General features: G+C 44.6%; 1 protein-coding gene across 1 annotated transcript; it reads right to left on the reverse strand.

Moving 5' to 3' along the window:
- Nucleotides 1-688: 688 nt before the first annotated feature.
- On the reverse strand, nucleotides 689-26,797 carry fam221a (family with sequence similarity 221 member A). Its single transcript, XM_071368634.1, has 7 exons — nucleotides 25,379-26,797; nucleotides 24,588-24,761; nucleotides 24,175-24,365; nucleotides 23,805-24,011; nucleotides 23,514-23,633; nucleotides 23,036-23,133; nucleotides 689-1,032 (listed from the first exon to the last, which is right to left on the reverse strand). Exons 1-7 carry the CDS (start codon nucleotides 25,441-25,443, stop codon nucleotides 859-861), a joined length of 1,029 nt encoding a protein of 342 aa, XP_071224735.1. The 5' UTR covers nucleotides 25,444-26,797; the 3' UTR covers nucleotides 689-858.
- Nucleotides 26,798-26,853: the final 56 nt, after the last annotated feature.

The raw sequence follows: 26,853 nt of genomic DNA on the forward strand, positions 1-26,853 counted from the left end.
TGGCACTCTATTCCCTATATAGTGCACTACTTTTGACCAGAGCCCATAGGCCCCTATGGATCCCATAGGCCCTGGTCAAAAGTAGTGCACTATATAGGGAATAGGGTGCCATTTGGGTTGTAACAAAACTGTTAATAACTGTGACCGACCCTGTGCTAAACGTTCACACTCAAACTAGTGCACTGATTGGATAGATCAGTTAATTGATGAGGAAATTAGTTGATTTCTTGACCACATTAGTCGATTTTTAGTGAGTACTAGGATGCACTGTTATATAGACACATCCTCAGTCCTGCCAGTCTCTGTGTGTGTGTGTGTGTGTGTGTGTGTGTGTGTGTGTGTGTGTGTGTGTGTGTGTGTGTGTGTGTGTGTGTGTGTGTGTGTGTGTGTGTGTGTGTGTGTGTGTGTGTGTGTGTGTGTGTGTGTGTGTTCATCCTTGGCTTTTTGTTAATTAAATTCCTAGCATGACACTGATTGGCCACTTGGCTTTCCATGTCTTTATCTGTAGTTGATTACAGTAAGGGCATCCTGATCAATAAAATGAATGCATTTTCTATATCCTGTTTTTGAATGGTACAGTGCAGGTAGAACCAGTGTTATTTAGTAAGGTGAAACTATCAACAAATTAAAACAATAGAAACCCTGAGAATGAGGTCCGAGTGGAAGATGGTAAGTTAAAGAATCAACATGGATTTGAACATTTATTGTCAATTGATCTTGGAAACATCACAAAAGCCTTGGTGTTTATGATCTAATGATCATTTTCCCAGGTGAGACTGTTTGATTATCTATTATCCATAGTGCAATTATATCATTATCTGTGTGGAATGGAATACCGCATTAAACTAAGTGTGTTAGTTAACTGTTCGTCATCTTCTCCAGTTTGGTAAATGATTTGGTAGGCTGTTTGGTAGGTTGCTTACTGCATAGGGAGGTGGTTGGTTTGGTGGATGGTAGGCTGGCTGGTTTGGTGGATGGTCTTCCTCTTGATGATGATGCCTTCTGTTTGACTGCCATTTTCTCAGCCTTCATCTGAAACAGAAACTATGATTCAGGTTTCCAGTCATTCATTTACATGTCATGTCACGTGCTCATTTGAGTACCACATTCACACATAAATATACACTACAAAGTATGTGGACACCTGCTCATCGAACATTGATTCCAAAATCATGGGCATTAATATGGAGTTGGTCCCCCCTTTGCTGCTATAACAGCCTCCACTCTTCTGGGAAGACTTTCCACTAGATGTTGGAACATTGCTGCGGAGACTTGTGTCCATTCAGCCACTAAAGCATTAGTGTGGTCGGGGACTGATGTTGGGCGATTAGGCCTGGCTCGCAGTCACCGTTCCAATTCATCCCAAAGGTGTTCGATGGGGTTGAGGTCAGGGCTCTGTGCAGGCCAGTCAAGTTCTTCCACAACGATCTCAACAAACCATTCTGTATGGACCTCGCTTTGTGCACAGGGGCATTGTCAAGCTGAAACAGGAAAGGGCCTTCCCCAAACTGTTGCCACAAAGTTGGAAGCACAGAATCGTCTAGAATGCCATTGTATGCTGTAGCATTAAGATTTCCCTTTACTGGAACTAAGGGGCCTAGCCCAAACTGAATAACAGCCCCTGACCATTATTCCTCCTCCACCAAACATTTGGAACTATGCATTGGAAAGGTAGTGTTCTCCTGGCATCTGCCAAATCCAGATTCGTCCGTCAGACTGCCAGACGGTGAAGCTTGATTCATCACTCCGGAGAAGGCGTTTCCACTTCTCCAAAGTCCAAAGGTTGCAAGCTTTACACTACTCCAGACGAAGCTTTGCATTGCACATGGTGATCTTAGGCTTGTGTGCTGCTGCTCGGCCATGGAAACCCATTTCATGAATCTCCCGACGAACAGTTCTTGTGCTGACTTTGCTTCCAGAAGTTTGAAACTCTGTAGTGAGTGCTGTAACCGGGGACAGAAGATTTTTAGCGCTACGCGCTTCAGCACTTGGCGGCCCTGTTCCATGAGCTTGTGTGGCCTACCACTTTGTGGCTGAGTCGTTGGTGCTCCTAGATGTTTCCACTTCACAATAACAGTGCTTATAGTTGCCCCGGGCAGCTCTATCAGGGCAGAAATTTGACCTACCGACCTGTGACAGTGCCACGTTGAAAGTCACTGAACTCTTCAGTAATGCCATTCTACTGCCAATGTTTGTCTACGGAGATTGCATGGCTGTGTGCTCGATTTTATACACCTGTCAGCAACGGGTGTGGCTGAAATAGCCGAATCCACTAATTTGAAGGGGCGTCCACATACTTTTGTATATACTGTCTAGTGTATTTTATTATAAGACCTTGATTAATTCAACATCATAAGATATCCATTGTACAAAAAAGGGGTGTCTGCAGTAAATATATTGTCAATGAATTGTTATCTTATTTGCTGCACTGGTTGCTCTACATTAAACTACATACAGTGCCTTCAGAAAGTATTCATACCCCTTGACTTATTCCACATTGTGTTACAGCCTGAATGTATAGAAGAAAATATATATATATATTCTCACCCATCTACACACAACACCGCATAATCACAAAGTGAAAACATGTTTATACATTTTAGCAAATGTATTGAAAATGAAAATGAAATACAGAAATATCTCATTTACATAATTATTCACACCCCTGAGTCAATACTTTGTAGAAGCACCTTTGGTGGCGATTACACCTATGAGTTGTCTTGGGTATGTATCAGCATTGCACATCTGGATTTGGGAATTTTCTCTCATTCTTCCTTGCAGATTATGTCAAGCTCTTTTAAGTTAGATGGGGAGCGGTGGTGAACAGCAATCTTCAAGTTTTTCAATGGTATTCATGTCTGGGCTTTGGCTGGGCCACTCAGTGATTTTCACATTCTTGTTCTGAAGCCATTCGTGTTGCTTTGGCTGTATGCTTGGGGTCATTGTCCTGTTGGAACGTATATTTTGGAACGTATATTTTTTTTATATATCTATATAAAAAAATATTTAAAAAAAATATCTTTGCACCAGTCTAAGGTTGTTTGCACTCTGAAGCAGGTTCTCATTAAGGATTTGCTTGTATTTGGCACCATTCATTGTTCCCTCTATCCTTACCAGTCTCCCAGTCCCTGCCGCTGAAAAGCATCCCCATAGCATGATGCTGCCACCACCATGCTTCACGGTTGGGATGGTGTTAGACGGGTGAGGAGCTGTGCCTGGTTCTCTCCAGACATAGCACTTTGCATTCAGGCCAAATAGTTACATTTTTGTCTTATCAGACGACATAATATTTTCCTTGTGCTCTGTCTTTCACGTGCCTTTTTACAAACTCCTGTCGTGCGGTCATGTGCCTCTTTCCTTAGGAGTGGCTTCCATCTGGCCACTCTCCCATAAAGCCCAGATTGGTGAAGTGCTGTAGAGACCGTTGTCCTTCTGGCAGGTTCTTCCATCTCAGCTAAGGAACTCTGTAGGAACTCTGACGGACAGAGCTAGGCAGAGTCTGGGTAGTTCCATATTTCTTTCAATTTCCTATTGATGGAGACTACTGTGCTCTTGGAAACTTTCAACACTCTAGAAATTGTTTTATACACTTCCCCAGATATATGCCTCATAACAATTCTATCTTGGCGATTTTCAGACAGTTCCATGGACTTCATGGTATAGTTTCTGCTCTAACATGCACTTCTTCTATAGTTTATTGGCATTTACACAATTTAATGTGCATCCCACCACCTACTATGCAGGATGGAAACAGGATTCCCACCCAAAAAATGAAATATCAAAAAATAAATAGATATATTGTGGCATACAGCAGGTCAGCCACCGGGGGAGACTCATCGAGGCCTGGTGACAGACGGAGTATACATCACGAGGCGATGGCTCCATCTGCTGGATGTGCCAGGTCTCGACGGGATCTCCGGCCAGGAATAATTGGGGCTGATTGGGGATTGGTGAGTAATCAAGGGCTGATTGCTCACCAGCTGTACAAGTCCCATAAAGCTGCCAGAAGGGCAGCACACAGGGGAGAGACTGGGGGAGGAAAGGACTCCCATATAGTTGGGGACAGTAACACGAGGGAGTTCAGTTTTGATCCCCCACGGGATACAGCAAGACCCGGAGGCCAGAAGACGGGATCCTGGAGAGGGTCTCATGGGGGAGACCTATTATTTTCTTTCAGACTATTATTTTAATAAACACCTTTGAAACTGAGCTAATCCTACTCTGTCCGTGTCTGATCTGTGTAAACGTTTTGACCAAACCCCCTGGTCTGCCACAATATTTATAGTATATATACAGTTGAAGTCGGAAGGTTAAAAAAAAAATGTACAAGTGAAACAATTAAATACAATGTATGTATAATGTATGTACAAATGGCAAGTGTAAATGTGCAGTGAAGGCAAATTGAAAGTGCAAGGAGGCATGCAACTGAAATGCAGGAATAGCAGCAATGAGGTTACCGAGATAGACATGTACAGTTGAAGTCGGACGTTTACATACACCTTAGCCAAATACATTTAAATTCAGTTTTTCACAATTCCTGACATTTAATCTGAGTAGAAATACCCTGTTTTAGGTCAGTTAGGATCACCTCTTTATTTTAAGAATGTGAAATGTCAGAATAATAGAGAGAATTATTTATTTCAGCTTTTATTTCTTTCATCACATTCCCAGTGGGTCAGAAGTTTACATACGCTCAATTAGTATTTGGTAGCATCTCCTTTAAATTGTTTAACTTCGGTCAAATGTTTCGGATAGCCTTCCACAAGCTTGTAGATACTTTTGTACCGGTTTCCTTCAGCATCTTCACAAGGTCCTTTGCTGTTGTTCTGGGATTGATTTGCACTTTTCGCACCAAAGTACGTTCATCTCTAGGAGATGGAATGCATCTCCTCCTGAGGGGTATGGCGGCTGCGTGGTCCCATGGTGTTTATACTTGCGTACTATTGTTTGTACAGATGAATGTGGTAACTTCAGGCGTTTGGAAATTGCTCCCAAGGATGAATCAGACTTGTTGAGGTCTACAATTTTTTTTCTGAGGTCTTGGCTGATTTCTTTTGATTTTCCCATGATGTCAAGCAAAGAGGCACTGAGTTTGAAGGTAGGCTGTGAAAAACATCCACAGGTACACCTCCAATTGACTCTAAAGCCATGACATAAACAGCTTGGAAAATTCCTGAAAATTAAAAGGCACCGTCAACTTAGTGTAGGTAAACTTCTGACCCACTGGAATTGTGATGCAGTGAATTATAAGTGAAATAATCTGGTCTGTAAACAATTGTTGGAAAAATGTCTTGTGTCATGCACAAAGTAGATTGTGCATGACACAAAGTCCTAAGCAACTTGCCAAACTATAGTTTGTTAACAAGAAATTTGTGGAGTGGTTAAAAACTAGTTTTAATGACTCCAACCTAAGTGGATGTAAACTTTCGACTTCAACTGTGTTTATATATATCAAACAATTTCTGTTAAAAATAAATAAAACAGATCTGATCCCTACACAGGCTCAAGGGGAACCTGCAAGGCTTCTGAGTCCAAAAACCATTTCTGCTGCAGCCACAATATAGTCTAGTTTCTTTGACTTCTTTGAGACTTGTGCTGTACAGTTTATAACTGTGGCAATGAACACAACAAAATCCACCTTTTTAACACACAGGGTATCTTTTGTCTGGCAGCAAACATTTACTACGGTCTGTGGTGTATCCACTACCATCTCTTCATTGGCATCACTTGTTTCCTCAATTCTTTTGATCGCCTCCCCATAGGAGATTCAATTGACCGCTCTTACTTTTGCCAGCTCAATTTCCTTCACCTGTACTGGCCACTCCAGGAACTCAGGATCATGATCCCCACCACAATTGCAACACCGTCATCCTTTTACTACACACCGTTCTTCGGTATACTCTGTCTGTCTGTACACACTTGAAACATGGCCAAATCCTTTACAGTTCTTACACTGCAGTGGTTTGGGGATGAAAGCTCTTACCACGTATCTTACATAACCAAGCTTCACATGTGTAAGTATTTGCTCTTTATCAAAAAAACAACAGGACCGACAGACTTTCTTTTTTCCCCCCATTCACCCAGCGGGTCAGACGCCGGGCACCAACCACACCAGGAATTCTCTTCAGGTATTCAACCTGAACATCCGTCGTCACCATGAGATGACACCTTTGACGGGTGCTCTTCTCCGAAGTTCGAAACACAAAACTTCTGTTGTCCGGATTCTATTGAGGCTCACTCCAATCTTCAGTCAGCTCGTCAGAAATACAATGAATCAAAATAAGATCACTTCTGGTCACTCTGACAGACTCCACTTTTCCAAGCACATACTTTACCATTTTCAACACCTCCATCCTTACTCAACAACCGCATCCCAAAAAGAAGCGATTCATTACCATTTACACACGTATCCTCCACTCCAATTGTAGACAATTTCCTTTTTTGTTCCAGTTTTCAATATTACTGTTGTCCATTCAGAATATTCGTCTTCACCACATTTACTCGACACGCTGCTTAATTCGAACTCATCAACCACTTCCGCTATCTTCCTTTCCCAAGGTCATTCCGTAGCTCCTCCTTCACATGCACTGCCAACTGTGGGACCTTATATAGACAGGTGTGTATCTTTCTAAATCAGGTCCAAACAATTGAATTGGCCACAGGTGGACTCCTGTGGCCTACAAGTTGGAGTGACATCTCAACGATGATCAAAGGAAATTGGATGCACCTGAGCTCAATTTGGAGTCTCATAGCAAAGGGGAGTATGACAGCAAAGGGGCTGATTGATTCTCTGATGGACACTAATAAAATACCCATCATATCTGGCCATGTGCCCTCTCTGAATCAGGGCATTGAACGCTTTAGCAGGATGCTTTCTCTTCACAACTGGCTACATGATAATTGCAGGGTGTAACTTTTGTTGATAATTTCGATACCTTTTGGAAACAAAACACATTTTATAAGGAGGATGGGATCTACCTGAATAATTGGGCTTCCCGGATCCTTTCACAGCACTATATGGCTGCGTTGAGACAATGACTTATCAATGACCCAAGCCCAGCTCAATTAATCCCTACCATTATGTTGCGGAGTTGTAATAATGCTTCAGCAAATGTACATTACCAGGGGCGTTGGTAGACACAATGTAAGTAACCTAATTGATGTCCCTCTAACTGCCCTGAATGCCTCTGCTGATTCTACAGCTATTGTTTGCAGTAATCATGTGCCTATGAACCAGAGTTATTAGAGCGTTGGGATCAAATCCCCAAGCTGACAAGGTAAAAATATGTCGTTCTGCCCCTGAGCAAGGCAGTTAACCCACTGTTCCCCGGGCGCCGAAGATGTGGATGTCGATTAAGGCAGCCCCCGGCACCTCTCTGACTCAGAGGGGTTGGGTTAAATGCGGAAGACACATTTCAGTTGAAGGCATTCAGTTGTACAACTGACTAGGTATCCCCCTTTCCATACTGTTAGCACTGAGGCGGTGTTCCCTAGTAGGAAGTCCACTGTGTGCAGCTTACCCTGCACTAACACAAATAACATGAGCATGTCTAATGGCGGCGAGTGTACAACGCGAGGATCTGTGTCTTTCCAGATTTTGCGAATTAGCAGTAATCTACTTAATAGTTCTTAGTTTATTCACTCAATACAGCATGACGTACACTCTATATAGCTGACAAGAACTCCTGGATATTGGAACACAATGCACAAAGAGAGTCTTTGACAATTTACAACTTCCACTGGAGATCGCGAAGATGCCCCGGGAGACTGAAACATCGGCGAGAAGAAGTGCCCGGAGGCGGCGTCGAGATCGTAAACAAAGGCGAGGGAAGCGGGGTGGCCTCTGGGCTAGGAAAAAGCTAACCCCATATCGGCTTTCACTCCCTAGTCTTTTCCTCGCTAACATCCGGTCACTGGCGAACAAAATGGACGAAATACGACTAAGAATCATCTCACAAAACGGGATTATGGATTGCAGCGTCATGATTTTCACAGAAATGTGGCTAAACAACAGCATATCTGATAACGCTATGGGGCTAGAGGGGTGCGGGGTCTTCAGGGCTGATCGTACGGCAGAGGACTCTGGTAAGACCAGAGGAGGTGGTCTGTGCATTTATGGAAACAAAGCATGGTGTACAGATAGTAACATAACCGGGAGTCACTGCTCAACCAATCTGGAGTACCTGATGATTAGGTGCAGCCCTTTCTACTTGCCTCGGGAGCTTACATCCATTGTTGTTATTGCAGCCTATATACCTCCGGATGCTAATGCTAAACTAGCAATGAAGGAACTGCAGGTTGCTATTAGCAAACTGCACATCCTGATGGTGCTTTTATTGTTGCAGGGGATTTTAACCACTCAAATCTGAAAACTGTTTTTACCAAATTCCACCAAAATGTTTCCTGCCCCACTAGAGGACACAATACACTAGACCACGTGTATACAAACATTTCGGTGGCTTACAAAGCCATTCCCCTCCCCCACGTGGGACAGTCTGCTCACCTTTCACTGTTCTTACTCCCCAAGTACTTACCCCTCATTAAACGCATGAAACCATCAGTGAGGACAGTGTAAGTGTGGCCAGGGGGGTCAGACTCATTACTACAGCACCAGTTTCAACACACAGATTGCCGCCCTTGACTTCCATACGGACATTGAAACATATGCTTCTTCCGTTCTGGATTACATCAACATCTGCATCAACAATGTCACCACCCATAAACTAATAAAGACCTTCCCCAACCAGAAGCCTTGGATGAACTGAGAAGTCCGACTACTGCTAAAAGCACTGCGATGCGGAAGCCTACAGCACATCCAGAGCCACCTGAAAAAGGGCATCAAGATGGTTAAACATGACCACAAACTGTGGATTGAGGAGCACTTCAACAACAACTCCAACCCTCGACACATGTGGCAGGGCATCCAAGCCATCACAGACTACCGGCCAAAAAACCTTACCCCCACAGCCAGCGATGTCTCCATCGCCAACGAGTTAAACAGGTTCTATGCTCGCGTCAAAAGGGACAACAAAGATCCAGCCATCAAAGCTGAGCTCCCCCAGACGACCTCCCCCTCAGACTATCCATCGCAGATGTGTTGTCTGCACTGAGCAGGGTGAATGCATTCAAGGCTGCTGGTCCTGATGGCGTCCCCGGTCGTGTGCTCAGAGCATGTGCTGGGCAGCTGGCCGAGGTCTTCAATGACATTTTCAACCTGTCACTGGCCCAGGCGGTTATCCCCACGTGCTTTAAGACCACAACCATTGTGCCAGTGCCGAAGCAGTCGACCGCATCAAGCCTGAATGACTTCCGACCTGTTGCACTCACCCCCACGATCATGAAGTGCTTTGAAAGTATGGTTTTGGCCTTGAGTCCTGCCTCCCTCCAACACTGTATCCCCACCAGTTTGACTACCGACCGAACATGTCTACAGAGGATGCCATCTCCACAGCTTTACACTGTCCTGACCCACCTGTACAAAACCAACACCTATGTGAGAATGCTGTTCATAGACTTTAGCTCAGCATTCAATACAGTCATTCCCTCTAGGCTGGTCACCAAACTCCATTATCTAGGGATCAGCCCCTCTCTCTGTAACTGGACTTTGGACTTCCTAGAGGGAGTCAGCCTAGAGGGAGGAGGTCAAGCACCTGGCTGCATGGTGCACTGACAACAACCTGGCCCTCAATGCAAAGAAAACCAAGGAGCTCATTGTGGATTATAGGAAGCTAAAAGCTGCAGCCACGCCCCAGTTCTCATTGATAGCACTGAGGTGGAGCGTGTGTCCAGCTTCAAATTCCTGGGTGTCTACATGACCGAGGACCTCTCCTGAACCCTCAACACCTCAACCCTCAACCCAGCAGCGCCTGTACTTTTTGAGGAGGCTGAAGAAGGCCCGCCTGTCTCCCAAGATCCTGGTGAACTTTTACCACTGTACGGTCGAGAGCTATCTGAATAACTGCTCCACAGTGTGGTTTGGTGGATACTCCGTGGCCGACCGGAAGGCCCTGCAACGGGTGGTGAAAACAGCCTAGTACATCACTGGTGCCCAGCTCCCTGCCATCGTAGACCTCCAGCGCATGCTGTGTCTGTGTAGGGAGAGCGGCATCATCAGGGACCCTTCACATCCATGCTACAAACTGTTTTCCCTCCTACCATCAGGCAGGCGGTACAGGTATCTACGTTCCCTCACTAGCAGGCTCAAGAACAGTTTCTTTCCAGCTACTATAACCCTGCTGAACTCTGTGACACGGCACAAGCCATATCCACCAGCCCATCGCTTAGTACTGCCTCTCAGGGACCTTGTTTCACTACTCTCTTTGCACTCTTCACAGTACTACTGAACTCTGACATTGCTTTGCAAAGTCTGATTAAGGACATTCAATTGTACATGTACAGTTGAACTCGGAAGTTTACATACACTTAGGTTGGAGTCATTAAAACTAGTTTTTCAACCACTCCACACATTTCTTGTTAACAAACTATAGTTTTGGCAAGTCGGTTAGGACATCTACTTCTACTTATTGTTCCAACAATTCTTTACAGACAGATTATTTCACTTATAATTCACTGTATCACAATTCCAGTGGGTCAGAAGTTTACATACACTAAGTTGACTGTGCCTTTAAACAGCTTGGAAAATTCCAGAAAATGATGTCATGGCTTTAGAAGCTTCTGATAGGCTAATTGACATAATTTGAGTCAATTGGAGGTGTATCTGTGGATGTATTTCAAGGCCTACCTTCAAACTCTGTGCCTCTTTGCTTGACATCATGGGAAAAAAAAATTTTTTAGAACTCCACAAGTCTGGTTCATCCTTGGGAGCAATTTCCAAACGCCTGAAGGTACCACGTTCATTTGTACAAACAACAGTACGCAAGTATAAACACCATGGGACCACGCAGCCATCATACGGCTCAGGAATGAGACGCGTTCTGTCTCCTAAAGATGAGCGTACTTTGGTGCGAGAAGAGCAAATCAATCCCAGATAACAGCAAACGACCTTGTGAAGATGCTGGAGGAAACAGGTACAAAAGTATCTCTATCCACAGTAAAACAAGTTCTATATCGACATAACCTGAAAGGCCCCTCAGCAAGGAAGAAGCCACTGCTCCAAAACCGCCATAAAAAAGCCAGACTACGGTTTGCAACTGCACATGGAGACAAAGATCGTACTTTTTGGAGAAAAGTCCTCTGGTCTGATGAAACAAAAATAGAACTGTTTGGCCATAATGACCATAGTTATGTTTTGAGGGAAAAGGGGGACGCTTGCAAGCTGAAGAACACCATCTCAACCATGAAGCACGGGGGTGGCAGCATCATAATCTAATCTTCTGCTAAGCTTCCCAGTAAAGCAATGAAAACAATCAAGCATCCGAGAAAAAAATTGCCCACATTAACATATGTAGCTTAATAAATACATTTCATGAAATCAATAATTTGCTAGTAACAGATGACAATCATATTCTGACTAATCTCTCAAACTCACTTAGATAATACTTTTTATGATACAGTGATAACAATACATGGTTATAACATCTACAGAAAATACAGAAATGCCAATGGTGGAGGTGTTGCTGTTTATATTCAGAACCACATTCCTGTAAAGCTTAGAGAGTTGAATACTGTTGAAGTAATGTGGCTACAGCTTTATCTGCCTCACCTAAAGCCCATTCTTGTGGGAAACTGCTATAAACCACCAAGTGCTAACAGTCACTATCTGGATAACGTGTGAAATCCTTGATAATGTATGTGATATCAACAGAGAGCTATATTTTCTGGGTGATTTAAATATTGACCTGCTTTCATCAAGCTGCCCACTCAAGAAAAAGCTTCAAACTGTAACCAGCGGCTGCAACCTGGTTCAGGTTATCAGTCAACCTACCAGGGTAGTTACAAACAGCACAGGAATGAAATTATCAACATGTATTAATCACATCTTTACTAATGCAGCAGAAATTACCTTTAAAGCAGTATCCAAATCCATCGGATGTAGTGATCACAATATAGTAGCCATATATATGAAAACCAAAGTTCCAAAGGCTGGGCCTATATAGTGTATAAGAGGTCATACAATATGTTTTGTAGTGATTCCTATGTTGTTGATGTAAAGCAACCAGACACTGCACGTGACACATTTATGAAAGTGCTTATTCCAGTTACTAATAAGCATGCACCCATTAAAAAAATGACTGTAAAAACTTAAATCCTCATGGATGATGAGGAATTGAAAAATGGTATGGTTGAGAGGGATGAGGCAAAAAGAATTGCAAATAAGTCTGGCTGCACAATTTTTGAAAATGTACTGCAAATTAAGAAATCAGGTGACTGAGTAAAAAGTAGTACAAACTATACTATGAAACAAAGATAAATTATATAAATAATAATAATAATAATATAGTAAAAAGCTTTGGGGCACTTTAAATGACATTTTAGGGAAAAAGACAAACTCAGCTTCATCATTCATTGAATCAGATGGCTCATTCATCACAAAACCCACTGATATTGCCAATTACTTTAATGTTTTTTCATTGACAAGATTAGCAAATTTAAGCATGACATGCCAGCAACAAAACGCTGACACTACACATCCAAGAATAGTAAAGCCTCCTTTACTGGCTCAAATAGCAGACCAATCAATCAACCTGTTACCTGCCCTTAGTAAACTTTCAGAAAAAATGTTATATTGCTATTTTACTGTAAACAAATTGACAACAGACTTTCAGGACACTTATAGGGAAGGACATTCAAAAAGCACGGCACTTACACAAATGACTGATGATTGGCTGAGAGAAATTGATGATACAAAGATTGTGGGAGCTGTTTTGTTAGACTTCAGTGAGGCTTTTGACATTATCGATCATAGTCTGCTGCTGGATATTGTGGATAAAACTATATTGTGGATAAAGAGTTACCTGTCTAACAGAACACAAAGGGTGTTCTTTAATGTAAGCCTATCCAACATAATCCAGGTAGAATCAGGAATTCCTTAAGGCAGCTGTCTAGGCCCCTTACTTGAAAAAAATATTTACTAATGACATGCCACTGGCTTTAAGTAAATTGAGCATGTTGAGCATGTTAAGCATTAAAACAATTTAGCATGAAATTGAGAATGTTGAGGTGACTAAACTGCTTGGAGTAACCCTGGATTGTAAACTGTCATGGTCAAAACATGTTGATACAATAGTAGCTAAGATGGGTAGAAGTCTGCCCATAATAAAGCACTGCTCTGCCTTCTTAACAACACTATCAACAAAGCAGGTTCTACAGGCCCTAGGTTTGTTGCACCTGGACTACTGTTCAGTCGTGTGATCAGGTGCCATGAAAAGGGACCTCTGAAAATGACAATTGGCTCAGAACAGTGCAGCACGGCAGGCCCTTATATGTACATGGAGCTCTAACATTAATAATATGCATGTAAATCTCCCATTGCTCAAAGTAGAGGAGAGATTGACTTCATCACTACTTGTTTTTGTAAGATGTGTTGATGTAACAGTTTTGCTTCCGTCCCTCTACTCGCCCCTACCTGGGCTCGAACCAGGGACCCTCGGCACACATCAACAACTGCCTCCCACGAAGCATCGTTACCCATCGCTCCACAAAATCCAAGGGGAACAACTACTTCAAGGTCTCAGAGCGAGTGACGTCACCAATTGAAACGCTGTTAGTGCAGACCCCGCTAACTAGCTAGCCATTTCACATTGGTTACATTGACATGCTAAATGCACGGAGGTGTCTGTTTAAACTACTAGCACACAGCTCGGAAACCCATATATACACCACAACACATGCCACCAGAGGTCTCTTCACAATCCCCAAGTCAAGAACAGACTATGGGAGGCACACAGTACTACATAGAGTCATGACTACATGGAATTATATTCCACATCAGGTAACTGATGCAAGCAGCAGCATCAGATTTTAAAAAACAGATACAAATACACCTTATGTGACAGTGGGGACTGTGAAGAGACACACACACACACACACACACAGGTACAGACACGCTTATACATACACATGATAAGACACGAGCACTACATACACGTACACATTGGCGGACTGACCGTCGGGAGTACCGGGACATTTCCGGTGGCCTGAGGTAACTCACTCCTGCCGTGAATAGTCAACTTGACCAGCGATAATATAGCAAGCAGGAATGAGTTGACTGAGAATCTCAGACCCTCAGTCTCTTGCTGCAGTGTCCCCTCTCGCACCAAAAATGACACCAGGTCTCTCCGCGACGCACATAGCAACTGTCTACCTGCTTCTCTCCTGAAAACATTTTAGGCAAGTCGCACGGCGAAATGGACGGTCTGAAAAGGAAATGTGGAGCAGAGAGGGAGAGAATAAAAAAGAGAAAGGCCCTTGCCACAGACGCAGCTAAATGCTGCAAAATAAGCGACACTAGCTAAAACACACACACGACACCCAGCATGGCTAGCTAAGTAGCCTAGCTAATAATAGTGACACAACGGCCGGCAGGCTAAACAGTTTGCACGTTTTACATCTTCGTGGAGGAATTATATTGTAACGACCATAGGTTTATAAGCGCGGAAATCGACTCTGCCGCACGAGCATGCTTTTGCGGCACAGTCGATAACGAGCTGGACTTCGGGCTAGAAGGTCAAGGGTTCGAGACCTGCTCCCTGCCTGTTTCATTACATTGGTGTCAAACGTGGGATAGGACCTTGCATCCACGACAGTGCGTGTGCTTGGCCGGTGAGCGCGTTACTGTAAGACGTAGAGTCGCAAGCTAGCGCGAGGACGCGCTCTTTGAAAGGAGGGAGTAGTGTAACGACCCTGGGTTTATAAGCGCGGAAATCGACTCTGCCGCACAAGCATGCGGCACAGTCGATAACGCGCTGGACTTCGGGCTAGAAGGTCAAGGGTTCGAGACCTGCTCCCTGCCTGTTTCATTACAATATCATAGTAATGACTGCAGCATAGCGATCATAATATGACATTGAAGGCAATATGTTTCAACTAGTAAAAAACTGTAAACCTAGACTATGGACTTGCCAGCATTCTGTCATGACTCATGCCACAAACTAGGGAAAGTGCACATACACTGTACAGTGAAACAGGCTACAGTAACGTAACCATAATACATCCATGGACGTAACACAGTAAGTAGCCTGTGTGACACAGCACAGGCAATGGCAAAGTTCATTAGCGCCCTTAGTACCAACATTACAAGTTACTACAATAATATACAGCTCTGAGAAAAATTAAGAGGCCACTCCAAATTAAGAGACCACTCTTAATTTTTCCCAGAGCTGTATTAATGTAGCCTACTGATACACTAATGATAGTGAGTATGATAATAGAGTATTTTCTTTGTAAAGGTGGAGAAGGAAGCAGCAGCAGCACTAGAGCTTCTGGTGCTCCTTCAGAACTGAAGATGGTGGTCAGTTCAGAGTCAGACTCAGAGCAGGAACAACTTAAGAGCACAAACCTAAACGTACATGTAGGCTATGATTTTAGATTAATATGTGCTTTATTTATGAGATTATTAGTAGAACTGTAATCGGGGGCATACAATCAATGACTGCACAAGTAATACAAATTTAAGTTTAGGTTATTTACAAAGTTAATCTCATTCTGCAGAGCAACCAGATGTGTGGAGAGAGAAAGGTTTAGAGCCCAGTACAGGGAAAATAGAAAGGGACAGCGAAAGCACTGAAAATCCATTTGATTATTTTGCCCGTCCTCAGTCCAAGGATTTTGACTTATTTTTTCAGTACCACCCCAAAACAAACCCCTCAAAGAGTCATTCCCAATGTATTCCACTCCAAAGATGGCACAAACAGAAAATTGACTGATATACAATGAAGTAACTCACTCCTTGTTCTGCTCAGTATGTCTTGCATTCGCAAAACCTTCAGCCAGTGATAGTGCATTTGTCAAAGGAGGCATGCAGGCCTGGAAACATGCCCATCAGAGAGTACAGGAACATGAGAGAAGCAAGACCAATAGAGAAAGTGCAGAAGCCTTTTTCCTCAGAGCCAGCAAAGCTCAGTACAGACATCTGTACCCTTCTGAGTGATAAGCAAATGTCAGTTCAACTAGACCAGGTCAGAAAGAGGAGGCAGGTCATGGAACGTGTGATTGATGTAGTTAAAGTTATTGGTAAATGTGAGCTACAGAGGACACAGACACAAAGCTGCATATAACTTGGAAAACATGGCTGTCAATCATGGCAAGTTTCTTGAGCTTATATTGTTGCTAATCAAATATGATGTCTGCCTACAAGAGCATGTTAGTGGAGCATTGAGAAGAGCAAGAAGCAGATGGGAAGTAAAGGAAGAGGGTCCTTGGTAACTATGACGTCCAAAACAACAGCAAATAAAGTAATTGAAGTCATCAGAATGTTGATTCAGCAGACAATTGCTGTTGAAGTGAGAAAGGTAGGGATGTTCTCAATACAAATGGACACAACACAGGATTTAACATCAAAGACCAGTGTGCAGTAGTTCTGCGATATGTCACTGATGTTGTCCACCAGAGACTCATTGAGGTCATTGACTGTGAGTCATCGACTAGATAGTACTTTGTGGACCTTGTGAAACAGACTCTTGAGAAGATGGACATAGATATCAAACAGTGTGTTTGTTGGTAATGCAAAAGACGGAGCAGCTAATATGCAGGGACAATACAGGGGCTTCTCTGCATATCTCACAAGAGAGTCTCCTAACCAAGTACACATTTACATTTACATTTAAGTCATTTAGCAGACGCTCTTATCCAGAGCGACTTACAAGTTGGTGCATTCACCTTATGATGTCCAGTGGAACAACCACTTTACAATAGTGCATCTAACTCTAAGGGGGGGGGGGGGGGGGTTAGAAGGATTACTTTATCCTATCCTAGGTATTCCTTAAAGAGGTGGGGTTTCAGGTGTCTCCGGAAGGTGGTGATTGATTCCGCTGACCTGGCGTCGTGGGGGAGTTTGTTCCACCATTGGGGTGCCAGAGCAGCGAACAGTTTTGACTGGGCTGAGCGGGAGCTGTACTTCCTCAGAGGTAGGGAGGCGAGCAGGCCAGAGGTGGATGAACGCAGTGCCCTTGTTTGGGTGTAGGGCCTGATCAGAGCCTGAAGGTACGGAGGTGCCGTTCCCCTCACAGCTCCGTAGGCAAGCACCATGGTCTTGTAGCGGATGCGAGCTTCAACTGGAAGCCAGTGGAGAGAGCGGAGGAGCGGGGTGACGTGAGAGAACTTAGGAAAGGTTGAACACCAGACGGGCTGCGGCGTTCTGGATGAGTTGTAGGGGTTTAATCGCACAGGCAGGGAGCCCAGCCAACAGCGAGTTGCAGTAATCCAGACGGGAGATGACAAGTGCCTGGATTAGGACCTGCGCCGCTTCCTGTGTGAGGCAGGGTCGTACTCTGCGAATGTTGTAGAGCATGAACCTACAGGAACGGGTCACCGCCTTGATGTTGGTTGAGAACGACAGGGTGTTGTCCAGGATCACGCCAAGGTTCTTAGCGCTCTGGGAGGAGGACACAATGGAGTTGTCAACCGTGATGGCAAGATCATGGAACGGGCAGTCCTTCCCCGGGAGGAAGAGCAGCTCCGTCTTGCCAAGGTTCAGCTTGAGGTGGTGATCCGTCATCCACACTGATATGTCTGCCAGACATGCAGAGATGCGATTCGCCACCTGGTTATTAGAAGGGGGAAAGGAGAAGATTAATTGTGTGTCGTCTGCATAGCAATGATAGGAGAGACCATGTGAGGATATGACAGAGCCAAGTGACTTGGTGTATAGCGAGAATAGGAGAGGGCCTAGAACAGAGCCCTGGGGGACACCAGTGGTGAGAGCACGTGGTGCGGAGACAGATTCTCGCCACGCCACCTGGTAGGAGCGACCTGTCAGGTAGGACGCAATCCAAGCGTGGGCCGCGCCGGAGATGCCCAACTCGGAGAGGGTGGAGAGAAGGATCTGATGGTTCACAGTATCAAAGGCAGCCGATAGGTCTAGAAGGATGAGAGCAGAGGAGAGAGAGTTAGCTTTAGCAGTGCGGAGCGCCTCCGTGACACAGAGAAGAGCAGTCTCAGTTGAATGACTAGTCTTGAAACCTGACTGATTTGGATCAAGAAGGTCATTCTGAGAGAGATAGCAGGAGAGCTGGCCAAGGACGGCACGTTCAAGAGTTTTGGAGAGAAAAGAAAGAAGGGATACTGGTCTGTAGTTGTTGACATCAGAGGGATCGAGTGTAGGTTTTTTCAGAAGGGGTGCAACTCTCGCTCTCTTGAAGGCGGAAGGGACGTAGCCAGCGGTCAAGGATGAGTTGATGAGCGAGGTGAGGTAAGGGAGAAGGTCTCCGGAAATGGTCTGGAGAAGAGAGGAGGGGGATAGGGTCAAGCGGGCAGGTTGTTGGGCGGCCGGCCGTCACAAGACGCAAGATTTCATCTGGAGAGAGAGGGGAGAAAGAGGAGAAAGAGGTCAAAGCACAGGGTAGGGCTGTGTGAGCAGAACCAGCGGTGTCGTTTGACTTAGCAAACGAGGATCGGATGTCGTCGACCTTCTTTTCAAAATGGTTGACGAAGTCATCCGCAGAGAGGGAGGGGGGGGGGGGGGGGAGGAGGATTCAGGAGGGAGGAGAAGGTGGCAAAGAGCTTCCTAGGGTTAGAGGCAGATGCTTGGAATTTAGAGTGGTAGAAAGTGGCTTTAGCAGCAGAGACAGAAGAGGAGAATGTAGAGAGGAGGGAGTGAAAGGATGCCAGGTCCGCAGGGAGGCGAGTTTTCCTCCATTTCCGCTCGGCTGCCCGGAGCCCTGTTCTGTGAGCTCGCAATGAGTCGTCGAGCCACGGAGCAGGAGGGATAGGACCGAGCCGGCCTGGAGGATAGGGGACATAGAGAGTCAAAGGATGCAGAAAGGGAGGAGAGGAGGGTTGAGGAGGCAGAATCAGGAGATAGGTTGGAGAAGGTTTGAGCAGAGGGAAGAGATGATAGGATGGAAGAGGAGAGAGTAGCGGGGGAGAGAGAGCGAAGGTTGGGACGGTGCGATACCATCCGAGTAGGGGCAGTGTGGGAAGTGTTGGATGAGAGCGAGAGGGAAAAGGATACAAGGTAGTGGTCGGAGACTTGGAGGGGAGTTGCAATGAGATTAGTGGAAGAACAGCATCTAGTAAAGATGAGGTCAAGCGTATTGCCTGCCTTGTGAGTAGGGGGGGAAGGTGAGAGGGTGAGGTCAAAAGAGGAGAGGAGTGGAAAGAAGGAGGCAGAGAGGAATGAGTCAAAGGTAGACGTGGGGAGGTTAAAGTCACCCAGAACTGTGAGAGGTGAGCCATCCTCAGGAAAGGAGCTTATCAAGGCGTCAAGCTCATTGATGAACTCTCCAAGGGAACCTGGGGGGCGATAAATGATAAGGATGTTAAGCTTGAAAGGGCTGGTAACTGTGACAGCATGGAATTCAAAGGAGGCGATAGACAGATGGGTCAGGGGAGAAAGAGAGAATGTCCACTTGGGAGAGATGAGGATCCCAGTGCCACCACCCCGCTGACCAGAAGCTCTCGGGGTGTGCGAGAACACGTGGGCAGACGAGGAGAGAGCAGTAGGAGTAGCAGTGTTATCTGTGGTAATCCATGTTTCCGTCAGTGCCAAGAAGTCGAGGGACTGGAGGGAAGCATAGGCTGAGATGAACTCTGCCTTGTTGGCCGCAGATCGGCAGTTCCAGAGGCTGCCGGAGACCTGGAACTCCACGTGGGTCGTGCGCGCTGGGACCACCAGGCAGCGGCCACGCGGTGTGAAGCGTTTGTATGGTCTGTGCAGAGAGGAGAGAAGAGGGATAGACAGACACATAGTTGACAGGCTACAGAAGAGGCTACGCTAATGCAAAGGAGATTGGAATGACAAGTGGACTACACGTCTCGAATGTTCAGAAAGTTAAACTTACGTTGCAAGAAATCTTATTGACTAAAATGATACAGTGCTGCTGAAGTAGGCTAGCTAGCAGTGGCTGCGTTGTTGACTTAGTTTGAAAGTGTAGCTGGCTAGGTAGCCTCGGTAACTGGCTAGGTAACCTCGACAATCTAAACTACACAATTATCTTGGATACGAATACGAAGACAGCAAGGACAACTATGTAGCTAGCTAACACTACACTAATCAAGTCGTTCCGTTGAATGTAATAGTTTCTACAGTGCTGCTATTCGGTAGACGGTGGACGTTGGCTAGCTGGCTAGCTGCTGGCCAGATAGCAGTGTTGACTACGTTAGGACGACGAATTACGATAATTACGCTAAACTACACAATTATCTTTGATACAAAGACGGCTATGTAGCTAGCTAAGAAGAAATTGCTAAGATCAGACAAATCAAACCGTTGTACTATAATGAAATGTAATGAAAAGTAATACTACCTGCGTAGCGAAGTGCGAAATGCGACCACTCGCTCCAACCCGGAAGTTGGATGTCCTCAACCTTGTGCTAACTGACACCACTGGGATTGTTGTGGCAAGTGAATACCTTTTCTCACTACTGAATGACATTGCAGTGTTCGTTCGAGATGCAAGTGCATGAAGCTATGGGAGGAAACCAGTGAGGACAGGAAACACAGACGGCTTGATGTAATTGGTGAAACACGCTGGTGGGCCAAAGACGAGGCCTTGAGGAAAGTATTTGGAAGCTTTGCAAAGCCTGACCGTGCACTTTACATCATCATCACTATGGAAAGAATTGAAAAGGATGTGACCATAAAATCTACCATCCGAAGCAAGGCCCAAGGGTACAAGGATGCTCTCCTAAAGTATGAAACCATACTTACAGCTGAGGTTTTTCTCAGGATTTTTGAGAAGACGTCCCCTCGCTCTAAATACTTGCAAACAAGTGGCATGGATATCGTAACAGCACAGCACTTGGTGACGGGAATGGAGGATAACCTGAGAAAGTGTGCCCGAGACTTTGAGGGTGTGAAGAGGGCAGCAGACAACTTTGTTGAGTGGGCCAATGGCATTCTGGAGGAGCAGCAGGACTGTGATAACGAAGCTCAGACTGCTCTCCCAGAGAAGACAACAACAAAAAAAAGAAGAGAAAATCAGGTGCGTTGGCAGAAGATGAGCCCATTGCTAATGCAGACATGGATTACAAAATCAAGATCCACAATGTGGTACTGGACACTGTTGTTGAAAGTATTCACTGCCGTTATGCCGCAAATGCAATGCTGTGTGCAGATGTCATTTCCCTGAGATCAGAGAAAAGGGCCTTCCAAAGACAGCTATGAAGGAGCTCAGCAAATGCTTACTGGAATTTGATTGAGTCACTGTTGAGGCATTGCAGGCTGAACTGACCAGCCTTGCACAACAGTGGGAAATATTGAAACAGTCAGCATTGGAGGAGTACAACACAACGGCCAACGCCGCCAGTGATGAATCAGGGGAAGCTTTTGAGGATCCTGATGAAAGTGTGGGTGTTGGTGATCAGAAGTTGTTCCACATGTAAAAACTGCCCGATATGCTGCTATCTTCTCCTGTCTCAGTACAATCTGCTCACGGATGCGTATCACATCATTGGTTTGGGCTACAAGTCCCTCCTCACCCTATCCATCACTCAAGTGGCTTGTGAGAGGACCTTCTCCACCCTGAAATTGGTGAAGAACTGCCTAAGAACCTCCCTCACTCAAGAGAACCTTGAAGCGTTCCTTTTGAATGCAACAGAGAAGGAGATTCTTATGGGACTTGACAAAGATGACATCATTGACAAGATGGCAGAGAGCAGTGAGTTATTTCGCCACCTACTGGTTTACTAGTGGTAATTACTTACAGGTTACTCTGAAGTAACTATGCTATGACTCTTCCTTAACAGGCTGACAAGGGTGAAAGAAAATGTGCTGTGAGTTAAAGCTGTTGTACAGAGGCAGATTTTTGGGACTTTTGTATTATACTTACAGTTATGTAGCCAATTTTCATTTTCATTGACTCAGTGTATAGATGTGTTTTATTTTTGTGCTGTTTGCTTTATGGACACCAGTGAGGGAACATTAATCTCAAAATTAATTGAGTGCTTTTTAGGAGTGCTTTTTAGACTTTTGTATTATACTTACTTACATTGTTGTAGCTTATGTTCAAGTTCAGTGGATGTGTGAAGTTTTTTGATACGTTTGATATGCTTGATGCTTGAATATAAAGATAATAATTTGAACATTTGAGCTAACTGTATATCTCATTCTCTTTTTAAAAAGTGTAGGCTAATTGTTTTGTGTGTCTAGCCTTGTACATTTGTATGTGCTATGATTGGTGTATTTCTAGTGAGTTTTTGAGGGTGCACCCATAGCCATAGCATACCTTGAAAACTCTGTGTTCAGATAGGCTACTTGTTGGTCAGTCCCAAATGTTTGTATTTTGTAATGTGGATAACTTTCTTCCCAGATGAACGTAGTGGCCAAATGTATAACTCGTTTGGTACCCGTTACATCAACAAATAGGGTTAGCCTACAAAATTAGCGGTCTGGTGGTTTGCGTGAACAGGGTGGCCTGGGATGGAGTCAAATTCCCAGCCTGAATTATTGTTTCAGTCCGCCCCTGCACGTACACATGGATTTTGTATTGTAGATATGTGGTAGTAGAGTAGTGGCCTGAGGGAACATACTTAATGTGTTGTGAAAAGTGTTATGAAATGTAATGTCATGTAATATTTTAAATTGGATATAACTGTCTTAATGTTGCTGGACCCCATGAAGAGTAGCTGCTGCCTTGGCAGCAACTAAATGGGGATCCTTAATAAATACAAAATACTTCTGTATTTCTGTATTTCATTTTCAATAAATTTGCAACAGTTTCTAAAAACATGTTTTCACTTTGTCATTACGTGGCTATTGTTTGTAGATGGGTCAGAATTGTTTATTTTATTTAATCCATTTTGAATTCAAGCTGTAACACAACGAAATGTGGAATAAGTCAAGATGTATGAATACTTTCTGAAGGCACAGTATGTGTCGATCTGCTTCCTTGATCTCACTTATTTTTCATCTGTACAATTCTGTTTCTACCGCTCTTTGCTGGCCTCCAGTGTTTCATTAGAGAACTGTCCTCCTCACCCTCTCCTGGTAGCGTCTCTCCAAGTACGCCATGTCTTCTTCCTCTCTGGTGCTGATGTCAGACAGAGCCCTGGTCACGGACGTCACTGAACTCTCCTCTACATATCAGAGGGAAACTATTAAATTAACGCAATACATCTATTATGAGACAAATATCATCTCTGTTTAGGATTTCTATATGAGCCATAGCAGGGTTTCCCTAACTCGGTCCTGCCCCCCTCCCCCAGGTTTTTTCCCTAGCACTACACAGCTGATTAAAATAGCCAACTCCCAAACTCGGCAGGACCGAGTTTGGGAAATGCTGACCTACAGGATAATTTGCATCCTCAGTTACACTCAGATTAGGCATTTCATAGTCTCTTCTGGCCACCCTTCCAAAGATTGTATGTGACAAGCATGTGCTTCCCAGGCTAGACATTTCAAAGCACAGTCATAATTATGTCCCCCAAAGCCTCCTATAGCTTGGTTGGGTTCTGACCTGTAGGTCCTGAGGCTGCTGCTTGTCCTGAGGCTGCTGCTGGTCCTGAGGCTTTCTCAAACACATGCTCCTGGAAAGCTCTTGGTTGTTGAGACGACAGAACAGACAGGTGAGGGGCACCTACGCAGGCACACGCATGCACAAGGTCACGGGTAACAATTAGATATCTCATATCTAAGGCTGAAATTAGACTCATTAGAATGACTGGGATGCCTTTGCTGTAATTCATCTTGTGGCTGTCTCTTGTCAGTGAGTCTGTGATGAGTCTGTGATGGAGCCTGGAGGTCTCACCTGCCCCGCTATCGTCCAGTCTCAGGTACCCGTCAGCCAGGGAGCTGAACCCTGTCAGACCCCCCATGGCTGCGTATGGAACGTCTCTGCCCACCGGACGACCGCGGGCCTCCCGTTCTGCCTTCGTCTCCACCCGCGTCTGGTGGGCGGAGCTAGGCTGGCCACACCCACAGCTGTAGGGGCTCCGGAACCCAGAGCAGGATGAGCCTGAGGACAGAGAGAGAAGAGGAGAGGTAGGTCAATGTGGCCTCAACCACACCCTATACAACACTGACACTACTTTCAACACAACAAATTGGAAGTCAGGGAGTATAGAAGGAGTATTATAACAATGCCTCAGTGCTTCAGCGAGGGGACAACTGAGACTCACATTTCCCACAGAGGTGTTCTGAGGTCTCACTGTGGTCGTAGGCAGAGTGTTTGCACCTGCAGCGTACAGGCTGCGACCCATTCAGGTGCACGTACTGAAAGGCCAAACACCGACACCCTTGAACCCGGCATGGTAGTGCTATCGGGCGCTCCGAAGGAACCTCCTCAAAGTCTGTCTGATGCTGTTTGTACCTGGAGGGATTCAACCCAAGACAAGTGTAGAGATTAAGAAGGATAGCTGGAGTGATGCTTGAATCAGTGACCATGCAGTTCCTGGGAAACCATGCTTCCTCCTCAGCCATAAAGGTTCAGACCACTTTGCAGAGGTCATAGTGCACTTCCATTTTGGGGGCACACAATTAATGAACTAATCACAGTGTTGTATTAGCGATGGAGGATGTTGCTAAAGCGTACCTGTGTGTGCAGAAGCAAGGTGTCTCTGGGCCGATAAGTTTACAGTCTATTCCCCCTGGCACTCCAAAGCTCACATACAGCCTGTTGTGTAGTCTCTGGGGAAACACTGTTCTCTTGTACTCTTCATATTCCTCTGGGGAGAATAGTCTGCCGCCATCGTCTTCACCCACGATCCTGACACACAACAACAGCACAGGGGTATGATCAGAAGTATATCTTTTTTTAAGGATTTTCTTTTGCAATTTAGTACAAAACAAGAACACACAAAAAAAATAACACAAAAACACAGCTGCCAGACATATGAAATGAAGTATTGCTTAAGCAAGACATGGGACAAGAATAGAGCAACAGTGACAGTTACAACAAATCTTTTCCAAGTTAACGGTGTTCATGATTAGTAGTTCTGATCATAGAGTAGCCTGATTCTGCAAATTATTAATTTCCCATTTCCTCCTCAAATATAACACTGATACACAAGTAGTATGGTGAACTAGACATTCACGCTCCAAAGCTTATACTTTCAACTTCATTACAGTTCCACCTATGTAGTCCCATTAGATTGATCTGCTGAGAAAGGAAAGGAAGGCTAGTGTAAAATAAACGGACTCCAAAAAAATGCCATTGGTGACATTCTACATACAAGGGATGTGTGCACTTTCTAAATTGTCTGAAGGCAAACATAACAAAGCAAATAGGCCTATAAAGTCAGTCAGGTGACAGAGGAAAATTTCAGCAGTGCTCCAGACTGAATATAATCCTAGAATACATTTTCATTGGCAAGCAAGACAAACCTCCTGTACTCCAGAAAGTCGTCCACTGCCTTAGATGCAGTCTTGTCAAGACATATTCTCTCCATCGCTCAAGTTTTGAGATACTGTTTTAGCTAGATGATGTTGTAAAATCCTTCAGCTCTTCGACTGAAGTCCTGTGCTCGTATCCGGTTGAGCACCAAGCGTCCACGTTGCTAAGCGATCTGCACCATTCTCCCCCTTTCCTTTCTCTCTCCCTTGCTTTAGGCTGGTGGGCGGGAACCATGTCCTTGGTTTATTCTTTCAGTGGGTCATATGCCATCCATTCATTCCTTTCCAAAATTATTACAATCAGCAAAGAAAAATAATGTTTGTAAGTTATTGTTTTTTTTTCAATATTACCACGAGGATGAATTCGCAAACTGGACCTCCACGCTCACATGTTTATTTATGCCAGATAGGAAGAGGCGAAACGTGAGGGATAACTGCATGGAGGTCCAGTTTGCATGGAGATCAATTTGTCAATGAGATTGTCGAATTTGGTTAACAAAACATGTAATGGCTTATTTAATACGTGTGGCGTAGTTGATCGAATATAAGTTTCGTAATGATTAGGTTGTTACGAGTGTACTGATATAGGTAGCATACCTCGACATCCCGGTAACTGAGAAAAAAACACTATATAAGCAGTTGTGCCTGGTCGTCACTAGTTTCCACAAACACAAATCATAATCCCCGCCTATTGTTACAATTTATTTTCTTAAAATGTGATCTTAAACCTAACCTCAAACACAATGCTAACGTTATGCATGACCCTAACCTTATAAGAAGACCACAAAACTCATTTTTGTTTTCGTGAAATTTAACGAGTCATTTTTCTACTTTGTGGCTGTGGTAACTAGTGGAAACCGTCGTGGTCCTGCGTATCTGCCCTCTCATTGGCTAGAATGGTCCCACCTGATCTTGCCTCCTCCCAACTGTCTTACATTATGTTCATTGTTAGAGCGGCCGCTATAGTATCTGGTCAATTTCATCAAAGATTATAAACTGTCTCTCCGCCCAAGGGAGTCGTTGTTCACAAAGCGGCACGGCGGCCTGTCTAGCACCCGCCTATCCTTTCTTTGGATTGGTGGTAACTTCTGTATTGTAAATATTCGATGAGGGTTGTTGACGTTAACCGCCTGTAATCATTGGAGAGAGATGCTGGCCTCATGACATGAATATGCATAGCCAACTCAAGACTAACTCCAAAATAAAGTGTTTTTTCCCCCCTAAAAGTTGCCCGGGATGTCACGTGTCCTACATATATCAGTAACTCGTAACAACTTAAGCCTTGTGAAACTTCTATTCGATCATATAAATCTCACGTAGCGAATGTTTTTTTCGTTGACCAAATTCGACACTCACTGACCTCCATACAAAAACGAATTTCTTCTTCGAGATTGTCCACCCGTTTGTCCTCTGTTTATCCCCTAACTCCTTGCTTCATGTGCAAAACAACGAAAACCCGCCACCTA

This window comes from Salvelinus alpinus, chromosome 26, assembly GCF_045679555.1.
Source record: "Salvelinus alpinus chromosome 26, SLU_Salpinus.1, whole genome shotgun sequence".
Lineage (NCBI taxonomy): Eukaryota > Metazoa > Chordata > Actinopteri > Salmoniformes > Salmonidae > Salvelinus > Salvelinus alpinus.